Source organism: Equus asinus, chromosome 17 (genome assembly GCF_041296235.1).
Source record: "Equus asinus isolate D_3611 breed Donkey chromosome 17, EquAss-T2T_v2, whole genome shotgun sequence".
NCBI lineage: Eukaryota > Metazoa > Chordata > Mammalia > Perissodactyla > Equidae > Equus > Equus asinus.
The window spans coordinates 31,853,640-31,876,654 of record NC_091806.1 but is presented as its reverse complement, the minus strand read 5'-3'; the positions used below and the strand labels follow the sequence as shown (position 1 = coordinate 31,876,654).

The window sequence follows — 23,015 nt, the reverse complement described above, 5'->3', positions numbered from 1 at the left end:
ACAGCCCAATTGTGAGCTGCATGCAGCTGACTGAATGACCCTTGTCTACACCATGTAGAGGAGAAGAAAAATTTACCTCCAGCTCTGCCCAAACTCCTAACCTACAGAATTGTGAGAAACAACAAATGGTTGTAGTTTTAACACACTTCATGTTAGGGAGTTTTCTTATGTAGCAACGGATAACTGAAATAACCCCTAATGGATCGTCCCTGAATTATTCTGAATTTAGTCCCCAAACCTTGTGGGCTCCTCTGTGATGGCCCCATCAAGCCTGGTTTCTGTGCCTGTGCAGTCCTATCCAGTCTCACTATTATTTTTCCTTAGTGAGGCAGTACTTCCTTGAAGTTCAGAGCATGGGCTTTGGATCCAGTCAGACCTAGGACTGGATTCCAGATCTGTCACACAAAGCTGTATGACCTTGCTCTCTTTCTCTGAAAAATGAGTATGTCAATATTAATGACCTCATAAGGTGGTTTGTGAGGATTAGAAGAGATTTAATGTCTGTAAAGCTCTCAGAACAGCTCCACGTTCTTAATTAGCGTTCAGCACATATTAGCTGTAGTTATTAGTTGTCCTTATACTGACTAATTTCTCTAACCTATATCAGTCTATTATTTTATCTCTCTTGTTATTTCTACCCAGCAGAGAAAGTGTAGTAAGCCACAAACCATATACCAATGAGGGTGGCAGGGTCTACCATCAAAGAACCATAGTTCTCCATGAGGAGAGACTCCCAGGCCTGGAGAAACATGGTGAGATGTGTGGCCTTTCTAAGTCCCTCATTATTCTGTGCTAGTCCCTCATTTCCTTTTCCCCAGGCCTAGTAGTCACTGAGAAATCACATGCCCCTATATGCAGCCAAGACTTGTTAGGTAATGAAGCTACCTCCTGGACCACCCAACCATGCCCCCAAATTTCCTTATTTTTCTTTCTCCATGAACCAGAAATGCCGGGGCAGAAAGATGTAGAGTCATGAGAACATATGAGGAAACAGAAGTTACATGGGTTATGGAATCAGACAGGACTGACTTTTAAATCTGGTTTTGCAACATATAGTCTGGCGTAATTTATAAACAAGAAAATTGTGTGAAGATTATATACCTTTATGGCAAAAAGCCTAGCATATAGCATGGCTCAGAGTAGATGCTCATTTGATACCAGTTTCCCCACCTCCTCTATTATGATCCATCTGGGCATTGGCTGCTGGTATCAGTGATGCAGTCACGCAGAATGACATCATTTTGCCCTTCTGTGGCCCCAGCATCATTAATCACTACTTCTGCGACCTCTGACCCTCTGCCCAAGCTCCAACTCACCTGTGCTGACATTGCCAAGGCTGAGGCCATCCTCTCCCTTTATTCTAATTACCTTCTTCCCCATCACTGTCATCCTGGTCACCTTTTGAAGGATGCATTCCCTGAAAGCCCAAAGCAAAGCTTTCTCCATCTATGCCTTTCATCCGCCAATCATCTCCCTCTTCTGCGGCACCATCATGTTCATATATGCTCAGCCAAGCACTCACAGTGTCAAGGTGATGGGCTAAACTCTGCAGTCCTATAGGAGGGCAGAGCTAGGACAAGTTATCAGATCCTGGAGAGCAGACTGATGACTCTAAACCAAGGATGAGCCAAGGGCCAAAGACTAGAAGAAGAAGGATAAGCTTTCGAAACCCAGGTCAAGATAAGGAAAGCATTATATTTTGACTTCTGTATAGACTGCACCATGTTCACCGCCAAAAGTCTAGTTTCCATCCATCACCATACATATAATGATGTATACCTAAAATGTACACAGTGTTATAAACAAACGTAACCTCAATAAAATTTTAAAATGTAAATAAATAAGAAAAGCAGCATCACAAAGAAGTCAGGGTCAGACATGAAGCTAGACCACAGGTGGTGCCCTTAGGGGCAAGACAAATATTGGATTCTTGTCCTTGAGGCCATTGGAAGTCAAAACTGGCTCATGAAGAGCCAGACTCAGAGTAAAGGGGTATTTCCGGATCCCTCCAGACTCCTGCTTATACGCAAGCTTGTTTGGAGTTAAGCTTCTATGAAGACTCCTCCTCTCATATCCTGGTACCTGACATTGACCTCTCTTTGACATTTCTTTTGCCCCAGATAAGAGCCAATGGCCAAACACAGCACTTTGGACGCTGCTGTGAAGTAATCTCTTTTCCACCACCTGTTTCCTCACCAGTGCTTGTTTTTTCATGAGCTCTCTACTACCGAACAGCATACAGACACAAGCACATTTGTCGCTGGGACAGTTCTGAATTATTCCTACAGAGTTACATTCCTGCAGACTCTGCTCACCATTGTATCTGGCTGTGTATCTTGCCTCTCCAAATAAACTGTAGGCTGGAGGCGGGAACCAAACCTCATTCATTTCATTCCCCACTGAATCTAGCACAGAGCTGGGTACTTAATCAGAGGATAAGCCATATTTATTTTTACATATTTCACCTCTTCCTCTTAGGATTTTAGCCAGCACATGATAAAAAGAACATCAGTTGTCATTACTCTACAAGTCTCAGGACTTTAATCAAACACTACTGCTCCCTGAAGAAGGTGTTTTCCCAGTTATGATAATTAGCAACTAATATTATTCAACATATATTATGTGCTGGGCATTCTGGGAAGCATGTTGTATACACTATTTCATTTAACTCTCACAACAATTCTATGAGTAGGTTATGCCTATTCCGCATATGAGGAAACTGAGAGTCCAAGGCCATCTACAGTGCATAACTGATAGAGCCAGGTCCAGCTCATTCCAAAGCCTATGCTCTACTCTAGTGCCTAAAACCACTTGGGTTTTTGCACAAAATTATGCAACGAGTTTATATTTCTACTATTTCCCAAAAATCTGAAGAGCTGTTCCCATAATTTCCACCAGGGCCCACCTTTCTATTAATCCCATAGAGTCTTGAACCCAACCAGGAGTTTTCAGTTTCTTCAGAGCACCTGAAGAGCAGCTTGGAACAGGAAAAATAAAATGGGATAGACGGGGCAGAAAGAATTAGGAAATGAAAAGCTCCTGGTGCCCCTGCCTTGGTACCTCCCCCCTCCCCGATCTTGCCACAAGAGAAAGACCCCAATTCCCTAAGCCAATTACCTCTTCCTCTATCCCTTCCTGCATTGCATGTTAATGCTAACATGGAGTTTTCTTTGTGAGTCACAACAAATAATTAAGCCACTTTTTCTTCTAAGGCAAGTCCAGGCTGGTTTCGAGAGTGGACAAGCAGTGATTCATTGATTGAATCAAAAATTGGGGACTTGGAAAAGAAGTGATGTTGCTTAAAGTAGCCAACTTTATTTATTTATTTATTTATTTTTGAGGAAGATTAGCCCTGAGCTAACTACTGCCAATCCTCCTCTTTTAGCTGAGGAAGTCTGGCCCTGAGCTAACATCCATACCCACCTTCCTCTACTTTATACATGGGACGCCTACCACAGCATGGCTTTTGCCAAGCAGTGCCCATGTCCACACCCTGAATCCAAACCAGTGAACGCCTGGCGGAGAAGTGGAACGTGTGAAGTTAACCGCTGCGCCACTGGGCCAGCCCCTAAAGTAGCCAACTTTAGCATCTCTCCCTAAAGTCAAAGAAGGGTCGATTGTCCCAGAACCTCAATTTTTCCTTGTGAAAAAGGAAGTATTTAGAAAAGATGGCCTATGTAAGATGTCTTCCAGTCCTGACATTCACATGAAATCTGAACCCTCTTGGCAGCACCATTGAGCTTATATACTGATAGAAGATATACTGATGAGGCAAACTCCATTAGAGTTACAATACAGGCAATATAACTCCGCTTTTCTTTTTGATGATCATCATTAGAGAAATAAAAATGGCCAAAACAAAAAGCAAAATGTCCTTAAAAAAAACAGGAAGCAAAATGCCCTCAAATAACCCTGGGTATAGAATAGATTGTCAACTGATAACTCTTCAAAAGACTACCAGAAAACCTGTTCATCAACCCAAGCTAAGTTTACTAGACCTACTGTAGTAGCGCAATAAGAGAAAATACAGAATCTTAGTACTGTCTAAAAAGGAGGAAACCAGTGGAAGATATTTACAGGGTTTGGGAGTCTGGACTCAAGTAGTTTTAGGTGGATCTTTCAAGCCAGGGAGCAGATCAGGATTGGACAAAGTTTGGGTCATTATGGTTTGGGATTGGCAGATGCAGAGAGAGAAGGGCCTGAAAATAAATCTTGATAAATAACCTATTGCTTGTTGAGAAAATTGTTTGCCCAGGTGAATAATCTATTGTCTTGATAGGACAGCTGTTTGCCTAAAGGAGCAAACTATTTGTTCCGATAAATTGGCTTGCAGGAATTTCATGAAGCAAACAGTGAAGTTATTTATTGATTTAGAGTCATATCTTCCTAGGCCTGAATTTCCTGGAACAATTAGTGAAGTCATGTTGCCACAGGAAGTCTCAGTTCTCGGTCCCAATGGTTAAGCTATGTGGCTATAGATGCTTGCCATTGTCAAGTTCAACTTATTATTTTAAAGTACCACTATGAGATGCTATTCTGTTCCCATGTAAACAGAACTTCACCTCACTTCCTCCCTCTGATGACGTTATGTTACCGCCCAAGGGGGGTTGCCTGCTCACCACAAGACATGCCAATAGTCAGGAGGCAAGGTGGTAGGAGAGAAAGGACTTTATTACAGCTTGCTAGCAAGAGGGAAGATGGCCAACTCATGTCAGAAAGAACTATCTCACAGAACAAAGACTACAGGCCAGTTATATACAGAGCTGGTCTCCAGGTGTCGGAGGTGGCTGGTTTCTGGGGGGCGGGGGCGGGGGGAAGATATCTGGTCCCAGTTCCTGGTAGTCTTTTGTTTTATGGATATGCATCAGAGAATGGAGCAATGGCTTATACCCAGATCTTTCAGTTGTCACTGATGACGGCTATCACCATAGGCTCTCTGCCCGGGGGTCATCACATTCCTAGAGAATTCAAAAGAACAAATTTATCACCTTAAAGCAGCTGGGAGGGGCCACAAAGTCTACAGAGCATATCTGGACTCAGAGGTCAATTCAAGTAACAGTATGGTTTCTTTTCTACAATATGGCTTCTCTTATGTCAACCTTGTGTTGAGGGGGTATCAATTATACTTGGGCTATGATGCTGTGCATTTCTCCCACCCTGCCACAGAGTGGGCAGAGACAGTTAACAGGAAAATAATTTCAGCTGGAGAGGAGCTCATTGCCATGTGTAAATAGTCTATCTGTCCCCCGGATGGTTAATGAATCATCAGCTTTCATCCAAAAGGATCCAGGTCATCCAGTGGAACTGGGAACAGCAGTCCAGTACTACGGCAGTGCTGGGTAATTTTAGGAAATATTTTCTATTTAGAAAGACCAGGTCTCCAGCCCCAGATTTCACTGTATATAATTTTTGGCCAAGCACCTTCCCTCTCTAGGCCTCTTTTCCCACTCCCAAACGTTTTAAACTAGATGTTCCACAAGAATCCTTTCAACTCCAGCTTTCTGGGTTTCTTTCACTTGGCCCTATTAACATATAGCCACCTTTGATCAAAAAGAGATGTGAAGACAATAAAGGACATCCATTTGGCTGCTTATGTAGCCTTTATGTAGGTTTCACTGTCAGGATATTCTTCAAAAGCATATCATCCAAGACCATGGACATATAATACTCAGAATAAAACCATCACAATACCATATACAAGCAAGTACTGAAGGCTCACAGCAGATTCTTGTCTTTCCCATTTACTAGGAAGTAAGAGGAAAGCACAGGGGCTGGCCCAGTGGTGCAGCAGTGGAGTTCGCACTTTCCACTTTGGCAGCCCAGGGTTTGCTGGTTCAGATCCCAGGTGCAGACCTCTGCACCACTTGTCAAGCCATGCTATGGCAGGCATCCCACATATAAAGTAGAGGAAGATGGACACAGACGTTAGCTCAGGGCCAGTCTTCCTCAGCAAAAAGAGGAAGATTGGCAGCAGATGTTAACTCAGGGCTAATCTTCCTAAAAAAGAAAGAAAGCATAGATTTTTGGTTCTGCATCTCTCTAGGTCCTGGAGGATCCTGCCAGCTGATTTAACTGGTATATAAGAATATCAATATTTCAGTTCTGACTGAGCTTTTCCTGAAAGATTTGCTGGTCAGTGTACCTGAGGAGAGAGAAAGAGACTGCTGCTGAATAACAGCGGGTTTATTGACTGCTGTGCTCGCTTACTAACAACTTAGTTTGGCAGAATTTTTAAGTTTGGAAGAATTTGGTTCCAGACTTTCTTTCATTGCAACACATCACCTGTGAATCAGGTTTGCAAGAAGAGGGTCATATAGAACCTGCCACTAGCAACAAGAACCTTCTCATATTAAAAAGCAAAAATGAATGGCCTTGGGCCAATTAGCTAGAGGCAGGCTCAGTAAGTGAAGAAGCAGCAGGAGCCGCCCCTCAGAGGAGACAGGAAGGAACCCTATCTGAGAGGCATGGACGATCTGAGTTATAATAGATGAGATAGTGCTGGGGCCATATCCAAGAAAAGACGTTTGCCCTTAAAGAATATATCGGCAGCTAAGGCTGTTATATTAACAAACACCACGCAAATCTCATTGTTTTACAAGAGCAAAAAGTTTATTTCTCACTCATGTTCACATCCCATCGTGAGTCAGTGATGAGTCTGCTCCTTTTCAGTCCAAGACTCAGGCTGATATAAGAGAAAGCCCTGTATCTTGGACATGAGGTGACACAGCAGGGGGGAATGAGGGGAGGTAGGGGACCATGGGATGGCTTCTAAGTTTTCTATGCTCAGAAGGGCACAAACCACTTCCATTCGTACTCTCAGGGCCAAACCCAGTCGTGTGGCCAAGCTTAATTTAAATGAGAAAAGAGAATAGATAAGAATTCTTATCTGAGAGTCCATGGAGGAGCATTGACTCTTAGGCATCATAATAAAATCTACCCCAAAGAGGCTGAAGGGGGCTACTGCATGCTCATAAGTAGGGAATTGACACAATGAAGGGGGCAGTTGTGAGAAGGACATGTCAGACAACTTGTGCAGGTTGGAACGCAGTGGGGAAGGTCAGAGGACACAGCCTTGTTTCGCTTCCGTCAGGTCTCTCCCAAGTGAATAAACCCCCTCTCACCTGCAGGAAACCTGGGCAATCCAGTCTCTCATCAGCTGAGGCCCTCCCCCTGATCAGTAGTCTAGGGACTGCATTTCTTTTACACAAACAAGTCATCTGCCTCACAAGGCCCTTTACTTTGCACAGTGATTTCCCCCAAGACTATGGGACTCCGGGGTGTCAGGCTCCCCAAGGAAAGAGCCAATTTCTTCCTTCCTGGCCTGGGGAAAGCAGTCTCTCTACACTCTGTTCTCGCTGGACTTGGTCCTCAGTCCCATGCCTTGGGATGTCTGTTAGAGAGTTATTTATAACAGTGAAAATTTAGAAAAACCTCATTGTCAACCAATGGGGACCAATTAAGTAGATAAAGGCACACACACACAACAAAATAATATGCAGCCATTAAATACAATGATGTAGGCTGCTATTTATTGATTGATGTGGGAAAATGTCCATGACATCTTGCTGAGTAAGAAAGTAAATGACAGCTTGTATAGTATGCTTCTCTTTATGGAAAATTACAGAACGCTCACCAACTCCCATTTTCCGTGGTGGTAGGATTTCAGATGACATTTTACTTTCTTAGAGGTTCTTTTCTGTGTTGCTTAAATATTTTACAACTAGGATGTGTTATTTTTTCAAAGACAATAAAGCTATTTTGGAGGGGGGAAAGAATTACAGTTTTTTGAAGCAGAGAGATGTGTTTTCAATATTGTTAAGTGAATAAAGCAGTTATGGTATAATCCCACTAGTGTGTGTGTGTGTGTGTGTGTGTATATATATATATATATATATATATATATATATATATATAAGAATACCATCGAGCATCTTTCTCAGGAACATTCTGAGGATTAAAGGAAATAACAATTGAGGAAGCCACGTCTAGACCCTTAAAGACCACACATTTGCTGATAACATTAGCACTTTCAGCCACTTCTTAGGAGACCTGAGGAGTATCTTGACATGTACTCTTGTGTGCATCTTGGCCTTGAGAGCCTTTTAAGTCTCAATAACCTGAAAAGAAGAACCACAAGGGACAAACACTGTAAATAGAGAGGGTCTGTCCTGGCATTTGATGGAGACTCCCTGCTCCTCAGGGGACCCCAGACAACCCTCACCAAGGTCTCTCCAGCATCCCTTAAAGACAACCTCGGGTTCCAGGTCCGCTCCTGGGAAAATTAGTCACAAATTCCCACTGGCACGTTTCTGAACTCTAGGAGTCAGGATGAAAAGAGCCAGGTGAATCTTAACACAGGAGCCTTCCCAGCAATAAGGAATCTCAAAGTTTTGTTAGACTATCTGAGAAGGTCTCCTTTTTTTTTTTTTTTTTTTTTTAAAGATTGGCACCTGAGCTAACATCTGTGGCCAATCTTTTTCTTCTTCTCCCCAAAGCCCCCCAGTACACAGTTGTATATTCTAGCTGTGGGTCCTTCTAGTTGTGGCATGTGGGATGCTGCCTCAGCATGGCCTGATGAGCAGTGCCATGTTGGCGCCCAGGATCCGAACCAGTGAAACCCTAGGCCACTGAAGCGGAGCGCGTGAACTTAACCACTTGGCCACACGGCTGCTCCACAGAAGTTCTCTTGAGAAAGCTGCTGGGAGGCAATCAAGGTAAAGGGGAGAGAAACACACAGGAGGTCTCCAAGAACAACGCTCATGGATGGATGGTCTCTGCTCAACCACAGGTAAGTGGGTTAAGGTGTGGAATCCTCTTACCAGTAAAGGTTTAGACTCCTTTATCTTCCCTTTGTCAGGGAAGTGGGAGAATCCCCCCACCCCCTTTTCCTTAAGGTTCTTATGGCTGGTCAAATAATTAAAAAGGCAGGTTAGCAGGAGAAAATCAAACAAAGCTTAATAGCATGTATACATGGAAGAAACTCAGGAGAAACTGAGTAACTCAGCCAACTGGCCGAGGCTGCCTGTTTAAGTATCTTCAGCTATAGACAAGGAGGACATTTTGGATAGTGATTTGGGCCTTCAAAGGGCAGGAAGGCAACTCACACGGAAATAGGAAAGCCAACGTTTGGTAAGTAGAACTTTGATAAGAGTGGATTTAGCAAGTATCCTCCCAGTCTACTGGATACCCAGAGTTATCTGCGGTGATGGCCTGTCCTGGGGACAGGCCTTTACTTTAAATTTCTTTTAGGCAGTTAGGGGAAAATGTGGACTGTTCTTCCTGAGTCTGAGTCTTTATTGTCTTCAGCTCAAAATAATCCGCATACCAGAGTGGCGCATCTTGGGGCAGCCTGTCCTGAACCCCATCATCTTCCTCATAAACCATGCTCAAACTTTTCACATCTGATCATCAGCCCCAGCACCTAGGTGAATGGGAAAAAAATCAGAGCTCTGAAGCAGTGTCCAGTAGATTTGAAGTTAATTTCCTTAGGGTTCTACCCTGGGGCCTCTTGTCCAGCCAGCTTTATTTTGTATGCCAGAGACCTTGGAGTTCACCCTGATAACTGCTCTCCTCTTCACACTGGCATCTTCAGTCCATCGCCAAACCCTGACATTTACAGTCAGACATCTCTAAATCCATTTACCTCTATCTGTCTCCACTACCCCGTCTCATGAATCCCTTCTGGATGACTTCAATATCCTCCCAACAAATCTCCCCCATCCATTGACCCTCCTCCAATCATTTCTCCACAACTGCATTCAGAGTGATCTTATCAAAAAGCAAATATGACTACTTCATCCTCCTGGCAAAAATTCTTTAATGGCATCCTACAGAAAACAAATTGCTTAACATGGTGTAGAGTACCGGATAATCATGTAGGCTCTAGATCCTGACCACCTGAATTCACCACCAGCTCTACCACTTACTGAGTCTTTGGGCAAGTTCCTTAACTTCTTTGTGCCTCAGTTTCCTCTTATGTAAAATGGTCTCAGTAGCACATCTCATAACGTTGTTGAGAGGATCAAATGCAATTAAAGGTGTTTTGAACTATGCCTGACACACAGCAAGCACTCAGTAAATGTTACGAACACTGCCTGCCTGCCTCTCTCAATTTACACCACTCTCTCTCTTTGTCGTCTACCCACACTGGCCTTTACTCAGCTCCTCTTCCTCACTAGGCTTTCTCAGACCTCAGGGCCTTTGTATAGGCTGTTCCACTCTTCTCTTCTATTGAAATCTCTTCTTAGGGAAAATCTTCCTTGACCTCCCTGAGTCAAAGATTTAGGCTCATAGCATTGAGTATCTCCAATTCAGAGCTATTTTTCCCATTGCAGCTTTTCAATAACTTGTATGATTATTTCATTAATCTACCCCTTGTCTACCCCTCTCAACTCTAAATTCCACAAGAATGAGCACCATTCTTGTTTTCTCCTTACCGTTGTATCCTCACTTCCTACACTGCCTGGCACACAGTAGATGCACAATAAACATATTCTGAGTGGCTGAATACATCCAATGATTCTCAAACTTCCATCTTCTACACGGAACTCTCTCCTAAGCTTCAAAACAACATACCCATCTGTCTCCCAGACCTGTGTATTTTGCTCTCCCAAGCTCACTCTACTGAAAATGGAACTCACCACATCTTTCCTCAAACCTGTTACCTGTTAGAGAGAATGACACCACTATTCACCCTGTTACCCAAACCAGGCACCTGGATGTCATCCCTGACCCTCCTCCAGCCTACACATCCAATTAATGAGAAAGTACAGAAAAATCCATCTCCTAAATATTTCCCTAATCTTTCCAGTTCTTAAACTCTCTGAGGGCGAAGATCTTGTCTACCTCAGTCACCATTGTGTCTCCAGTATTAATAATGGGACTTCACTATTCGTGAGTCGATAAAATAACACTACCCTAGCCAAGACTGCTATGGTCAATTGCCTAATGTAGTTCCCGCCTCCTCTCTAACTTCTCTTGACTACAACTTAGTCTGACCCTGTCACCATCCGCCTTAAAATTCTTCAACAGCTCGCCACTTATAGGACTCTGCTGTCAAGGCCATCCTCCAGAAGGTGGGCAGCGTGCCTTCTGGTTAACAATGATGAGTAGTGGTTAATAAAGGTTAATTTCTTAAAAGCCACAAAGAAATAGCGCCTGGGCTACCCTGGTGGTCTGAAAACTCTAGTTTTTTTAACCATTCATTAAAACTCTTTCTATAAAAATGGCAATTATTTATGAAAACAGCTGAGACTACAAATTACTGATCACTGTACTTTACACCCGAATATCAAGAAATAAAACTTATTGCCTAAAATGGCAAATTCCCTTCCTGTGCCCAGGAAAGAGCAGAGCTGTCAGAGAGAGCAGGAACCCATCTGTGGCTTTGTAAGATATCCATGGGAATAGGAGATGTTCAGAAATTCTCAGGGAATCTCCCATCTTGAGATGGCCTCCCCCTTCATAAGCCTCCCCTCTTCCGAACTTCATAAGCCTCCTCTCTTCTGTCATGTCAGGACACTTCAACACTCTGCCCAAATGCATTCTCATTGCCATGGCAGCCCCTTACCAACGTCTCAGCAGGGGCAATGGAGGAAGCTCTCCTCTTGTTCTCTCAACCAGGAATCATTAGTGAGAATCTAGGATCTTCCAAGCTTCCATCACACCCAGTGTTATTACCAAATCCCCCTTAACTCAACCATATCAGTTTGCTAGAGACCTGGAGCTCATCTTGTGGAATTATTGATGAGACAGACCAAGCAAACTGCCCCTACTAGGTTCATTCTTGTTTTCTCTCTGCTGAGGTCTTTAAGAACCAAAATGAAGAGCATCCCTCTTCTCCATGCAAATTCTGAACGAATTAAGAAAGAAGAGGTAGAAGCAAAGCAGATAGAACGCAAAATACCACCTGCATCACTGATAAAACTGGGTACGGCAGAGCATTGTTTACGCTTGTAGGTAAATCATCTTCTTAAAATTGAACCCAAGAAATAGAAGATTTAATGACCTAGTTTTAAGATCTAGATTAGGGAGGAGCACAGCAGAGCCTGTGCTTCCAACAGGCAAAGAAGAGGGCAGAGCGTAACTACACACACGCAATGCTTTATCCCAAACTCACTGATCACAGAAGGCATCCCTCCTCCAGGAGAAGAGGGGACAGGAGTGTTACTCAATGGATGTCCCTTCATAGGGAAGGAAACATCACAAGTAGAGAAGAAGCGTCCCCACTGGTACTCTCCATAGGTAAAATCTGCGTGTATTATTCACATTTTAAGAGACCCAGAGTTGTCAATAGACGCTGATAGCGCAAAGCCATATTACTGGCTTTGATTAGAGACCACCTATTTCTAGCACCGTGGCATGCCCAAAGAGGCCCTGAATTATTCCTCCTTTGTTCCAAACATCATTCAGATGATACAGAATTCCAAACATTTAACAACCAGTATGCCATGGGCACCAACCAATCAGAACAGGCACCCAAACAATCAGAACCAACACTCAACCAACCAAAACAGACATCCAACCTATCAGAGCAGACCCTGGCCAGTATCCCACAAAAGAGCTTCCACTCAGAATAGCAGCCTTGGTTGTTTGAAAACCTAGATAGGTGGATCCCAAGAGGAAAACTGGGGGGAGCATGACAACAGTGAAGAGAATTTGTACAAACATGACAGCCCCCTCTAGGGAGCTTAAGGTGGTAGGTGTGTGTACTCTCTGCCCTGTGCTCCTTGATTAGAGATCTCACCTCCAATTCTGCCTTAAAAACTGTGCCCTGCTTATTCTGGACCGCAATGCCACAAACCTGGCATGTCCTACTGCTCTTAGTTGTTTCTAGCTAAAACACAAGACCTTTGCTCCTTGGCCATGGTTTTGTTGAGCTGGAGTTTTCATATTTACTGTAGCTGCCTGTTCTCCCTGACAAAATTTTTTGTAGTTATTAGTGAATAACTAGTAACTAATGTAGTTACTAGTGAACCCAGACTTTGTTTTAATTTATTTTTTAAATTTTCTCTCCCTGAATTATTAGCTCTGTCAATAGAGAGAGATCAGGAAAGCCCAATCTCCTGACAAATCAGGAGGCCTCCATGAAAGCACAGCAGCCTCAACAGCCAGGAGTAACCCCAGCTGGGTGGATTAGTGTCCTCAGGCTGCTGTAACAAAGTTCAACAAACTGGGTGGCTTTAAATAAGAGAAACTTATTCCCTCATGGTTATGGAGGCTAGAAGCCCCAAATCAAGGTATTGGCAGGGCCACGCTCTCTATAAGTCCTCTTGGGGAAGATCCTTCCTTGCTTCTTCTAGATCTGGAAGCCCCAGACATTCCTTGGTTTGTGGCAGCATGACTCCCATCTCTGCCTCTGTCTTCACATGGCTGCCTTCCCTCTGAGTCTATATCTTCATATGGCATCTCCTCCCTGTGTCTTCATCCTCTCTTCTTATAGGGACTCCAGTCATATTGGATGAAGGGCCCACCCTAGTAGAGTATGACTGCCTCTTAACTTGATTACTTCTGCAAAGATGGTTTCTGAATAAGGTCCCATGCACAGCTGTCAGAGATTAGGACTTCAATACATCTTTTGGGGAGATACAGTTCAACTCACAACACTGGGAGAAATGACTGCTGTACTGAGTCACCTTAGATTCTGATGACATTAGGCCTGATTCCCTGTGTCCCTGGCCTCAGGCACCGGCACTGTTGGATCCTTTGTGCCAAAGATGGTCCAAATTGATCTTTTCATTTATTTGCTCTCCGAGCCAACACACCAGGCCTCCAACACCCACTAATGATGCCAGTTCCCCACAACACAGGAAATTTGGAGACAGAAAATGATTATAGCTATAAAATAAGCATATGATAATTAGAATGGACTGAGTTCTAATCCCACTTTCCTTATGTACTAACTCTCTTACTTTGGGCAAGTTGATAATCTCTCTCAATATAAAGAGGCACGATATTTAAATGGCAAGATATGTATGAAGTTTCAATAGCTGTTTAAGAAATGAGTTAACCCATGACTCACAGTAGGTATTCAACAAATGCCAGTGTCCCCTCCCCAGTCCCCCCAGCACTGCCCATTCTGGGGCTATTAAAAGGGCTTCAGGCACTGAGCCTGGGTCTGCCTCGAGGACACAAGCACGTCTTACTTGGTCTCTTTGCAGTGACGTGTGCAGCTTGGTGGAGAACTGCACCCAAGTCACCCGGTTCCTCCTGCTGGGACTCACAGAGCCGGAAGGGCCCAAGGGCACCTTCTTTGTCCTCTTCCTGTTCATCTATGCAGTCACCCTCATGGGAAACCTGGGCATGATCATCCTGATCCACACAGACCCACAGCTCCACACACCCATGTACTTCTTCCTGAGCGTCCTTGCCTTCGTAGACTCCTATTTCTCCACGACAAACACCCCCCAGTTGCTAGAGAGCTTCCTCACCTCAGGCCAGTCCATCTCCTTCACAGGCTGTGTGGTCCAGATGGCCCTCATGACTCTCCATGGTACTGCTGAGTCTCTACTCCTGGCCGTAATGGCCTACGACCGATTCACTGCCATCTGCCACCCTCTCCTCTACCACACCATTATGTGTCAACGTCTGTGTGTCCAGCTGATAGTGGCCACCTATATAGCTTCTGTTGCCAATTCAGCTTTGCTAACTGGGTACATCTTTAAGCTGCCCTATTGTGGCCCCAATGTCATTAATCACTATTTCTGTGATGTCCCTCCTGTGCTCCAACTTGCCTGTGTGGACACTTCTGCGGTTGAGGCCATCATCTTCTCATCTTCTGCCCTGATTATCCTCTTTACCATAACCATTATCCTGATCTCCTATGCCTACATCTTGGTGACTATCTGCAGGATACGTTCCCTGGAGGCTCAGAGCAAAGCGCTCTCCACCTGTGCCTCCCACCTCACCATCATCTGCCTCTTCTATGGCACCATCACCTTCATGCATGCTCAGCCAAGCTCCCGCACTTCCATGGAGCAGAACAAGGTCGTGTCTGTCTTCTACACTGTGGTCGTCCCCATGCTGAACCCTCTGATTTACAGCCTAAGGAATAAAGATGTGAAGGCTGCTTTAAAGAGGAGATGCCTTGGCAAGCTGTCTTCCCAACCAAGTGTGGAGCACTCTATCTGAAGCCATAGCATGGTAGCCACAACATAAAACATGGATGATATTAGCACTTAAATAGAGCAAAATATGTGCCAGCACTATTTTAAATGCTTTACACTATCAACTCATTTAAGCTTCACAACAACCATATGAAATGGGTACTATTATTATCCCTCAGGAATATGAGGCACAGAGAGGCTGTATAACTGGCCCAAGGTCACATAGCTAATAAGAGATAGAGCCCGAATTTGAATCCAGGCAGTCTGGCTCCAGAGACCATATTCTCAACCAATACACTATATTGCCTCTTTCCGATGACTGCATCTCACAAGCAGACAATGGGCACTGTTTTTCTTGAGTTCCATACATCATAAGGAAGGACTAGATCAGGGAATTATAAAGCGGTATGAGAGGGTCCATGGGCTTTGGAGCCAGCACACCTGGGTTCACGCTGCCTCTGAATGACTCCCTCTCTTGGCATCTACGTGATCAAGTCAAGGTACACAACCCCCTGGCTTGGTTTTCCTGAGTGAAAACAGGGCAGTCACACCCATCTTAACTGGCTATTGTAAGGTTCCCAGGAGAGTAAAGGGGCTCACACAGGGTCTGGCACAATTATTCACAGGCTATTGGTTTTTCCTCTTCTATGGGGAAACTTCTCTGTAGAACTAAATATTCTTATACGTCAATGTTTTTAAGAGTGAGACTGTATCATGTAGCTATGATGTTAAATAGCATTTAACTGAATCACAAGAAAGTTCTTCCTTTTCCTTTTCTCTTTTTTTAGCTCTTCTGATTAGTCAAGGTTGAAGTCTGCACTTGGTACTAGTTTAACTTTCAACTTTCACTAATCCAGTCTCCCTCTTTAACAGAGAGAACAAGCCTCAGCACTTACCAGTAACTGGCTACCATTTAATAACGTTATATTGCTTTTATTTTTGTTACTTATTATGTCACTTTTTATTATGATTCTGATTAAAAGTGTTTTTTAATAAACAATTGTTTAGAACAGTCCAATTTTTCCAAAACTCACAATGCAGGTGATACACAAGGCAAAATATCACAAAGGAGGTAAACAAATGACTTTAGAAACACTGGTATAGATAATTCATATTTTTTAAAACATTTTCACATTTGTTCTTTTATTTAATCTTCACCAAACACTGTAAGACAGGTAAGCCAGGTGTTATTACAGATAAACCAAAGTAATAATAATAACAATAATAAATCTGAGAGGTTGAACTGACTAGCTCTAAGTCTCACTGGACAGCCATAAAATAGCTTACAGCAGAGAACTCAGGGGTGCTGTATCTTGATGGAACCCCCTGAACACATTTCTCAATTTCATTTAAGAAAGTTCTCGATCTTCTTGGCTATAGGAGTTGTCCTCCCTTGGCTTTCCCATTTAGCTTCTTCTGATAACAGCTCGCTTGACATTCTATTATAATGTCCCTCCTCCGCCTCAAACCCCTGGAAAACACACACCGGGCTGAATCCCTCCTCTTCCAGGAAGCCTCGTGAATCTGCTAGGCATCGTCTTCCACTGCCAGCAACAGAGAACGGACTACGACAGTTTGAACTAATGTCTCTTATGATCAATTCTGCCTGGAGAAGTCAGAGAAGTTTCCCAGAAGAGGTTACATTTAAGCTGGGACTAGAATGATAACAAAGAGATTTTTCAGGCTGACAAAGGGAGAAGTCACCCCCGTGCGTCCTGAATGGTGGTGCAGTCACATAAAAAAAAAAGGCTAGAAATAGTTCAGACTTGTATGGAGGTTACATGAAGGCAATGGAGATCCAGGCACCTTCTGTCTTTCTGCTCCAGCATCTTTAGTGCATAACTTCTGTTATGGGCTAAATTGTGTGTGACTGTATTTGGAGACAGGGCCCTTACGGAGATGATTAAATTAAAACGAGGCTGTTAGGGTGAGCCCTAATACAATCTGACCGATGCCTTTGTAAGAGGAATTTGGATACACAAAGAGATACCGGGGATGTGCTGATACAGAGAAAAGAGCAGGTGAGGACAGAGGAAGAAGGTGGTCATCATCAAAGGAGAGAGGCCTCAGAAGAAACCAAACCTGCCAGCACATTGATTTTGGACTTCAAGCCTGTTTAAGACACTCAATCTGTGTTATTTTGTCATGGCAGCCCAAGCAGACTAATAAAGCTTCTATATTCAAGGCTGCCTCTTAGCCCAATATGGCTGCTAAAGCTCTAGCCATCAGTTCAATGTTTGAAGAACAAAACCGGAGGAATGGGGAAAAGTTGCCAACTGTCCAACCCCTTTTTTGTAGCCTTTCCTATAACAGCCAGTCACAGCCATTTGCCTCTCATTGGCCAGAACTTAGTCACATGGGAGTCATATGTCAGCAAGGGAGGCTGGAAAATATGGTCATTAGCAGGGCATGTTGCCACCTTGACTATCTTGGGATTCCACATTTAAGGAGGAAGGGGAGAATGAATACTGAATAGGCATCTGGCAGTCTTGGCCACACCTCCCTTACTGCCTACTGCCTAGAGCAGAGGATGGCAGAGAACTGATGGCTCACCCCCAGCCCTGGGGCACCCAGACAGCAGGTTGTTTGTGGACAGCATGGTAAGTTTACATTTTTTAGCCAACATAAACAAATTGATGGATTACATTTTAAAACTCCATATTCCCAGTTTCTCTGGGAAGAAAAATTGAAATAGATCACTCCACCAGCCTTATTCCCAGCACAGCCATAATCATCTGGAGCTGAGTCAAAGATGCCCTTTTAAACAGGACACAGATTCTCCAATTCTTCCCACCCCCATTTTTCCCCACCACTCTTTTTAGAGTGTCTGTTGCCCTTTTATCATGCTCTGAGTTTCTCCTATTAGCAGAGAAAATTTATTGTATTCTCATCTTTAGCAAAAGTGAGAAAGGAAACGTGGACCTACATGTTTCAAGACAAATAGCCAGTGCCTAGAACAATGCCTGGCACACAGAGGATGCTCAATCAGTACTCTTTGAATGAATGAAGATGATACTTACTTTTTGGATGTGAAGAATATCACTATAGGTGTAAAATGAGCTCTCGCAAAAAAAGGAAAAAAGCGTGTCCATGCAGAAAGAATAAAACCTACCTTCTTCATTTATTTAACGTGTCTGAGTAGCCCTTTGAGGCATTTGAGTTTGCAACCCTTGGCCCATGAGGAGAATTCTTGACTCCTTAGTAGTATCTTACAAGCCTGTCCCAACCTAACTTTTCAGGGAGCTCCCGACAGTTCCCACCAAACACCTAGCCTGTGGCCGCACCCAATGACCTGGCCTGGCCTGAACAGGTCATGTATTTGCACACAGCTCTTGCTTTGCTCCCCAGTGCCTGGAACGTGCTTCCCCATCCCTTTGTCAGCCTGACAAATCTCTTTGTCATCATCCTAGTCCCAGCCTAAATGTAACCTCTTCTGGGGATTTCTCTGACTCCTACAGATAGAATTCATCATTCCTTCTCTGTGCTCTGGTTTGCCTTTGTTGCGGAAAAAAATTTAAAACTATCAGAATCCAAAGATTGAGTGCTGAGTGAAAAAAAAGAAAAATTTACCTTCAAGCAGGAAGCCCAATCCAGCACAGTCTGGGAAAACTTCGGATCTGAAGATGTGGGAGGAGAAATGGGGTAGTTTTCTAAAGCCAGAAGACCATGAACTGTCCCTTTCCCATGTTAGGAAAGCAAAGTCCCTCAGTATTACCGACTGGCTGCTGACATTTGGGGTTTTTGTTTTTTTTTTTTTTTTTTTGAGGAAGATTAGCCCTGAGCTAACATCAGTGGCCAATCCTCCTCTTTTTGCTGAGGAAGATTGGCCCTAGGGCCGGCCCCATGGCCAAGTGGTTATGCTTGTGTGCCCCGCTGTGGGGGCCCAGGGTTTCGCTGATTCGGATCCTGGGCATGGATGTGGCATCGCTCATCAGGCCATGCTTAGGCAGCGTCCCACATGCCACAACTAGAGGCACCCACAACTAAAATATACAACTATGTACTAGGGGGATTTGGGGAGAAAAAACAGAAGAAAAATAAAAAAGATTGGCCCTGAGCTAACATCTGTGCCCATCTTCCTCTGTTTTATATGTGGGACGCCTGCCACAGTATGGCTTAATGAGCGGTGCCTAGGTCCACGCCTGCGATCCAAACTGGCGAACCCTGGGCCACTGAAGCGGAGTGCAGGTGATAAGGATTTTTAGGCTGCTTAATTTTAAAACGGTTTATGATGAGGACTTTTAGGCTGGTTACTTTTAATACTACAGGTGAGAAGCAGGCTCCAAGGAGTGGAATTTGCTTGCTTGTCCCTTTGTTGGGAAAGATTTACATTTCTAAGGGAAACTTCTATCTGTAAAGATGCCTCCCTCTCTGTGCCAGGAAGAAGGGGGATGGCCTTATCTCTAGAAACTCTTAATGCCAGAGGCAAGAACTTAAGTTGGTTGCTGTCTGGCAATCTCATGTAACTGATTTAGGGTGGTGGCTTCTAACCTTTCTAACCTTTACTTAATCCAATTTGATTCTTGTCTAAAAGTCATGGGATCACCCAATGACCAGACCCCACCTGCACTGATACCATTTTAACTTTTTTCATGTTCTTTCCTTTGTCTTCGTAAAGAGATGACTCACATACCTATGCCTTAAATTTAGCCCTTACCCTCAACTCGGGGCAGCAGCAGGAGCTCTGACTGCCCGTGGGTCCTGTCCCCATGCCAGCAGGGGCAGCAGCGGCAGCAGCAGGAGCTCTGACTGCCCATGGGTCCTGTCCCCATGCTATTCTATACTATTCTCTAAATAAAAGAGCACTACTGCCAGATCTTGAGAGTCCAAGAAATCTTTCTTTCGACTCCTCAGCTCACCAACCCCGCATCACAGGGACTTAACCACTATGCCACCAGGCCAGCCTCCAGACATTTAGGTTTTTAATTGGAGAAGATCTGCCTTGGCTGCAGGTGGTCATCTGGGAACACGTGGTACCTGGTCCAGGTCTGGTTGTGGTGTCCAGCTGCCTCTGCACGTGCATGAGCTTCCTGAATCAGGAGGAATCACCCAGGTAGCAGTGTACTCATCGGCAGGCTAGGAGAACAAGTCAAGGCTGGTTCCTTACCTTCACACCAGCACTCGCACACTGCACTAGAAATGTCGGTTTGTCTTTCTTCTCCATTAGACATGAGTGCCTGGAATATATTGTCTTTTTTTAATCTTATGTCCCAGTCACCCAGCCCCTGGCCCAGAGAGAATGTTCAATTATTGCTTGTTGTTAGAGTCAAATGAGATAATGCAGCAAGGTGCCTAGCATAGTATCCGACACATAGTAGATGCTCAGCAAATTACAGCTCATGTCAGAGGGACACATGAGGCCGAATGATGGGCAGAATCTTTCTCCAAGAACTGGGAGAGATGCCTCTAGCTAAAGCTCAATATAACCCCTGCCGAGTTACAGGGCTGCATCTTCCCTGTAAGGAGTTGCTACCCTTCTCCTCCAAATCAGCAAGCTGCACAGTGAGCCATTTCCCACGGAGACAGCAACGTGGAAACACCCAGCAGTTCTCCTTGAGATGGGCTCTACCCAACTGTGTGGGAAGAGTGGGAACAGGGGGCAGTTCAGAGTCTCATTTTGCCCTAGGTTTTATTGTTGCCTTCATTTTGTGGAGACGGTCACCATGCAGGTGGGGAACTGTTGGGTCAGCCTGTGGCTCTTTCCTCAGCTCTGGGCAACCTCGTCATCACTCGGAACTCTGGCTCTCTGCTCCTTTAAAGCCTCTGCTATCACAAGTCCTCTTTAAAGTCATTTATAATAATTTTAAGTGTGCAGGCATTGTGTTCCCAGCTAGACCGTGAACTCCCTGAGGGTGGGCAGTGTGCCTAACAGAGCTGGGGGTTTGGAATCAGGGCTCAATGAAATCTGGTTGGAAAGTTACAGAATAGACCTGTCCAAACCCCAACAGCTCTGCTCCCCAGCTGCAGACCCTGGAGACCGGGGTTCCTGCAAGAAATTCAGAGGTAAGTTCACAGTTTTATGCCCTCTGAGAAACCCTATCAGCTCTGCCAGCTTCTTCCTCAGGGGCTGACCTCTGCTCCACAATTCTGGTAGAGTCAGGTCTGACAAGGAGCTTCTGGAGCTCTAGGGCAGCTGCAGAGGGAGTTGGAAACGGGAAAAAAAATAGATAGACAAGGTAAGGGGAAGAGAGTGGGTAACTAGCCATGGCCCTTCTGGACCAATCCCCTCTCTAGACCTCTCTCCTAGAGGGCTTGTCTCCAGCAGGCAGAGGTCTCCACCCAGGGCATGGAGCCTGTGAGTCACACCTGCAAAGGAGAGCTCCTTCTGTCTCCACCAAGATGAGTTCAGGCAGGTTCAGGACTGCAGGGGAAGGGCCATGAGTCACCGATGATCAAGGAAAGAGCTGGGGAATGGGAGAGGGTGGAGCAGACACCTCTGCTGTGTCAGTGTGCACAGGCTCTCTCCTGACCTATGTCCAAGGCCCTTCCTAAGCTCAGGCCAGGGTCTCTCAACCTTGACACTGTTAACACTTGGGACTGGAGAATTCTTTGTTTTGGGGAGGTGGGGGAACTGTCTTGTGCATTATAGAATGTTTAGCAGCATTCCTGGCCTTACCTAAGATGCCAGTAACATCACCTCTCTCCCGGTTGCGACAACTAAAGATGTCTCCAGACATTGCCAAATGTCCCCTGGCGGGAGGGAGGAATCTACCTAGTTGAGAGCACAGGGCTTGGAGGGCTTGCTGGCTCTGCATCTCTTCTTTATGCAGAACGTAGGGTGGTATCTCAACCTTCCTAATCTCCTCTCCTGCAGCTGCCTCTTCCTAGCAATTCCTGAAGATTATCCCTCAAGCCCTAATCCCATTTACTGCTTCTTCTTTCAGGGAAGTGGGTGAAAAAGAGTAAAGACCTTGCAGAATTAATCAAGTTTCCAGAGTTTAGAGCAGGAAAGAAGAGGCAGGAAGGGACCCGGGACTCCCCATCCTGCAGTAACCGAAAGTCCTGATGGACTGAGGCAGCACTCGCTGCCCAACAGAAACATAAAGCAAAACACAAATACAGACCACAAGTGTCATCTACATTTTCTAGTAGTTAGTTACATTTTTAAAAAACTGAAAGAAATGGGTGAAATTAATTTCAATAACATATTTTATTTAACCTAATATATCAAAAATATATTCACTTCAACACAATCAATATTTAAAAATTAATAATAAGATATTTTACATTCTTTTTGTACCAAGTCTTCAACATACAAAGTGTATCATCCGCTTACAACACATCTCACTTTGGACCAGCCACATTGCAAGCGCTCAATAGCCACATGTGTCTGGAGGTTACCATATTGGACAGTGCAGAACTAAGGGTGAAGTTCATCCCTGCCCTTCTCCCAGCACCCTCTTGGGCTTCCGGAGGCCAAGATCTTAGCTACACAGTGAGGCAATCTAGTCTCCAAGTGGGTATTTGTAACTCACAGAACAAGATACACATTTCAAGTGGCCCCTGCCTCATCCAAAATAATGCTCCCTCCTGGGCAGATAACAAAGCCTGCAGGTTGTCTCCCTGGTCCTTTTTAGAGACTTGGACCTCAACCGTTCCACTCCACACTCCTTGTCAGGAAGAAAGTTATAAATCCTCAGGGTGTAAATTAGCCTAACCCCACCCTATATACAGACTTTCTCCCAGGAGTCAGGTACCTCCACCCAGCCCTTAACACACCCTGCTAGTTCCCCAAAAGCTCAATTTACTCACGGCTTGTCTAAGCCAGACATCAGATCCACAGGCCCTATGGACCCTGCCTTGTGTGCCATTATCAATTCATTAACCTTTCACCTAGATCTGCTTCCTAGTAGACAGATAATGTGCTCAGTTGAGCTGAGCACCACTCTTCCACTGATAAATTCCCAAGCC

General features: G+C 44.5%; 1 protein-coding gene across 1 annotated transcript; it reads left to right on the top strand.

Moving 5' to 3' along the window:
• The first annotated feature begins 8,759 nt into the window (after positions 1 to 8,759).
• Positions 8,760 to 22,110, top strand: LOC106822532 (olfactory receptor 5J3-like). The gene is made up of 5 exons (XM_070487379.1): positions 8,760 to 8,788; positions 14,160 to 14,732; positions 14,814 to 15,109; positions 20,997 to 21,107; positions 21,989 to 22,110. Exons 1-5 carry the CDS (start codon positions 8,760 to 8,762, stop codon positions 22,108 to 22,110), a joined length of 1,131 nt encoding a protein of 376 aa, XP_070343480.1.
• The last annotated feature ends 905 nt before the right edge of the window (positions 22,111 to 23,015 follow it).

Bases quoted from the DNA above. Each gene is read 5' to 3' on its own strand.
- LOC106822532 (XM_070487379.1), top strand. From the start codon at position 8,760: ATGGATGGATGGTCTCTGCTCAACCACAG. The intron at 14,733-14,813 runs CTGTGTGGACAC...AACCATTATCCT, and splicing joins CCTCCTGTGCTCCAACTTGC to GATCTCCTATGCCTACATCT. The intron at 15,110-20,996 runs GTGTGGAGCACT...GTTTGGAATCAG, and splicing joins CAAGCTGTCTTCCCAACCAA to GGCTCAATGAAATCTGGTTG.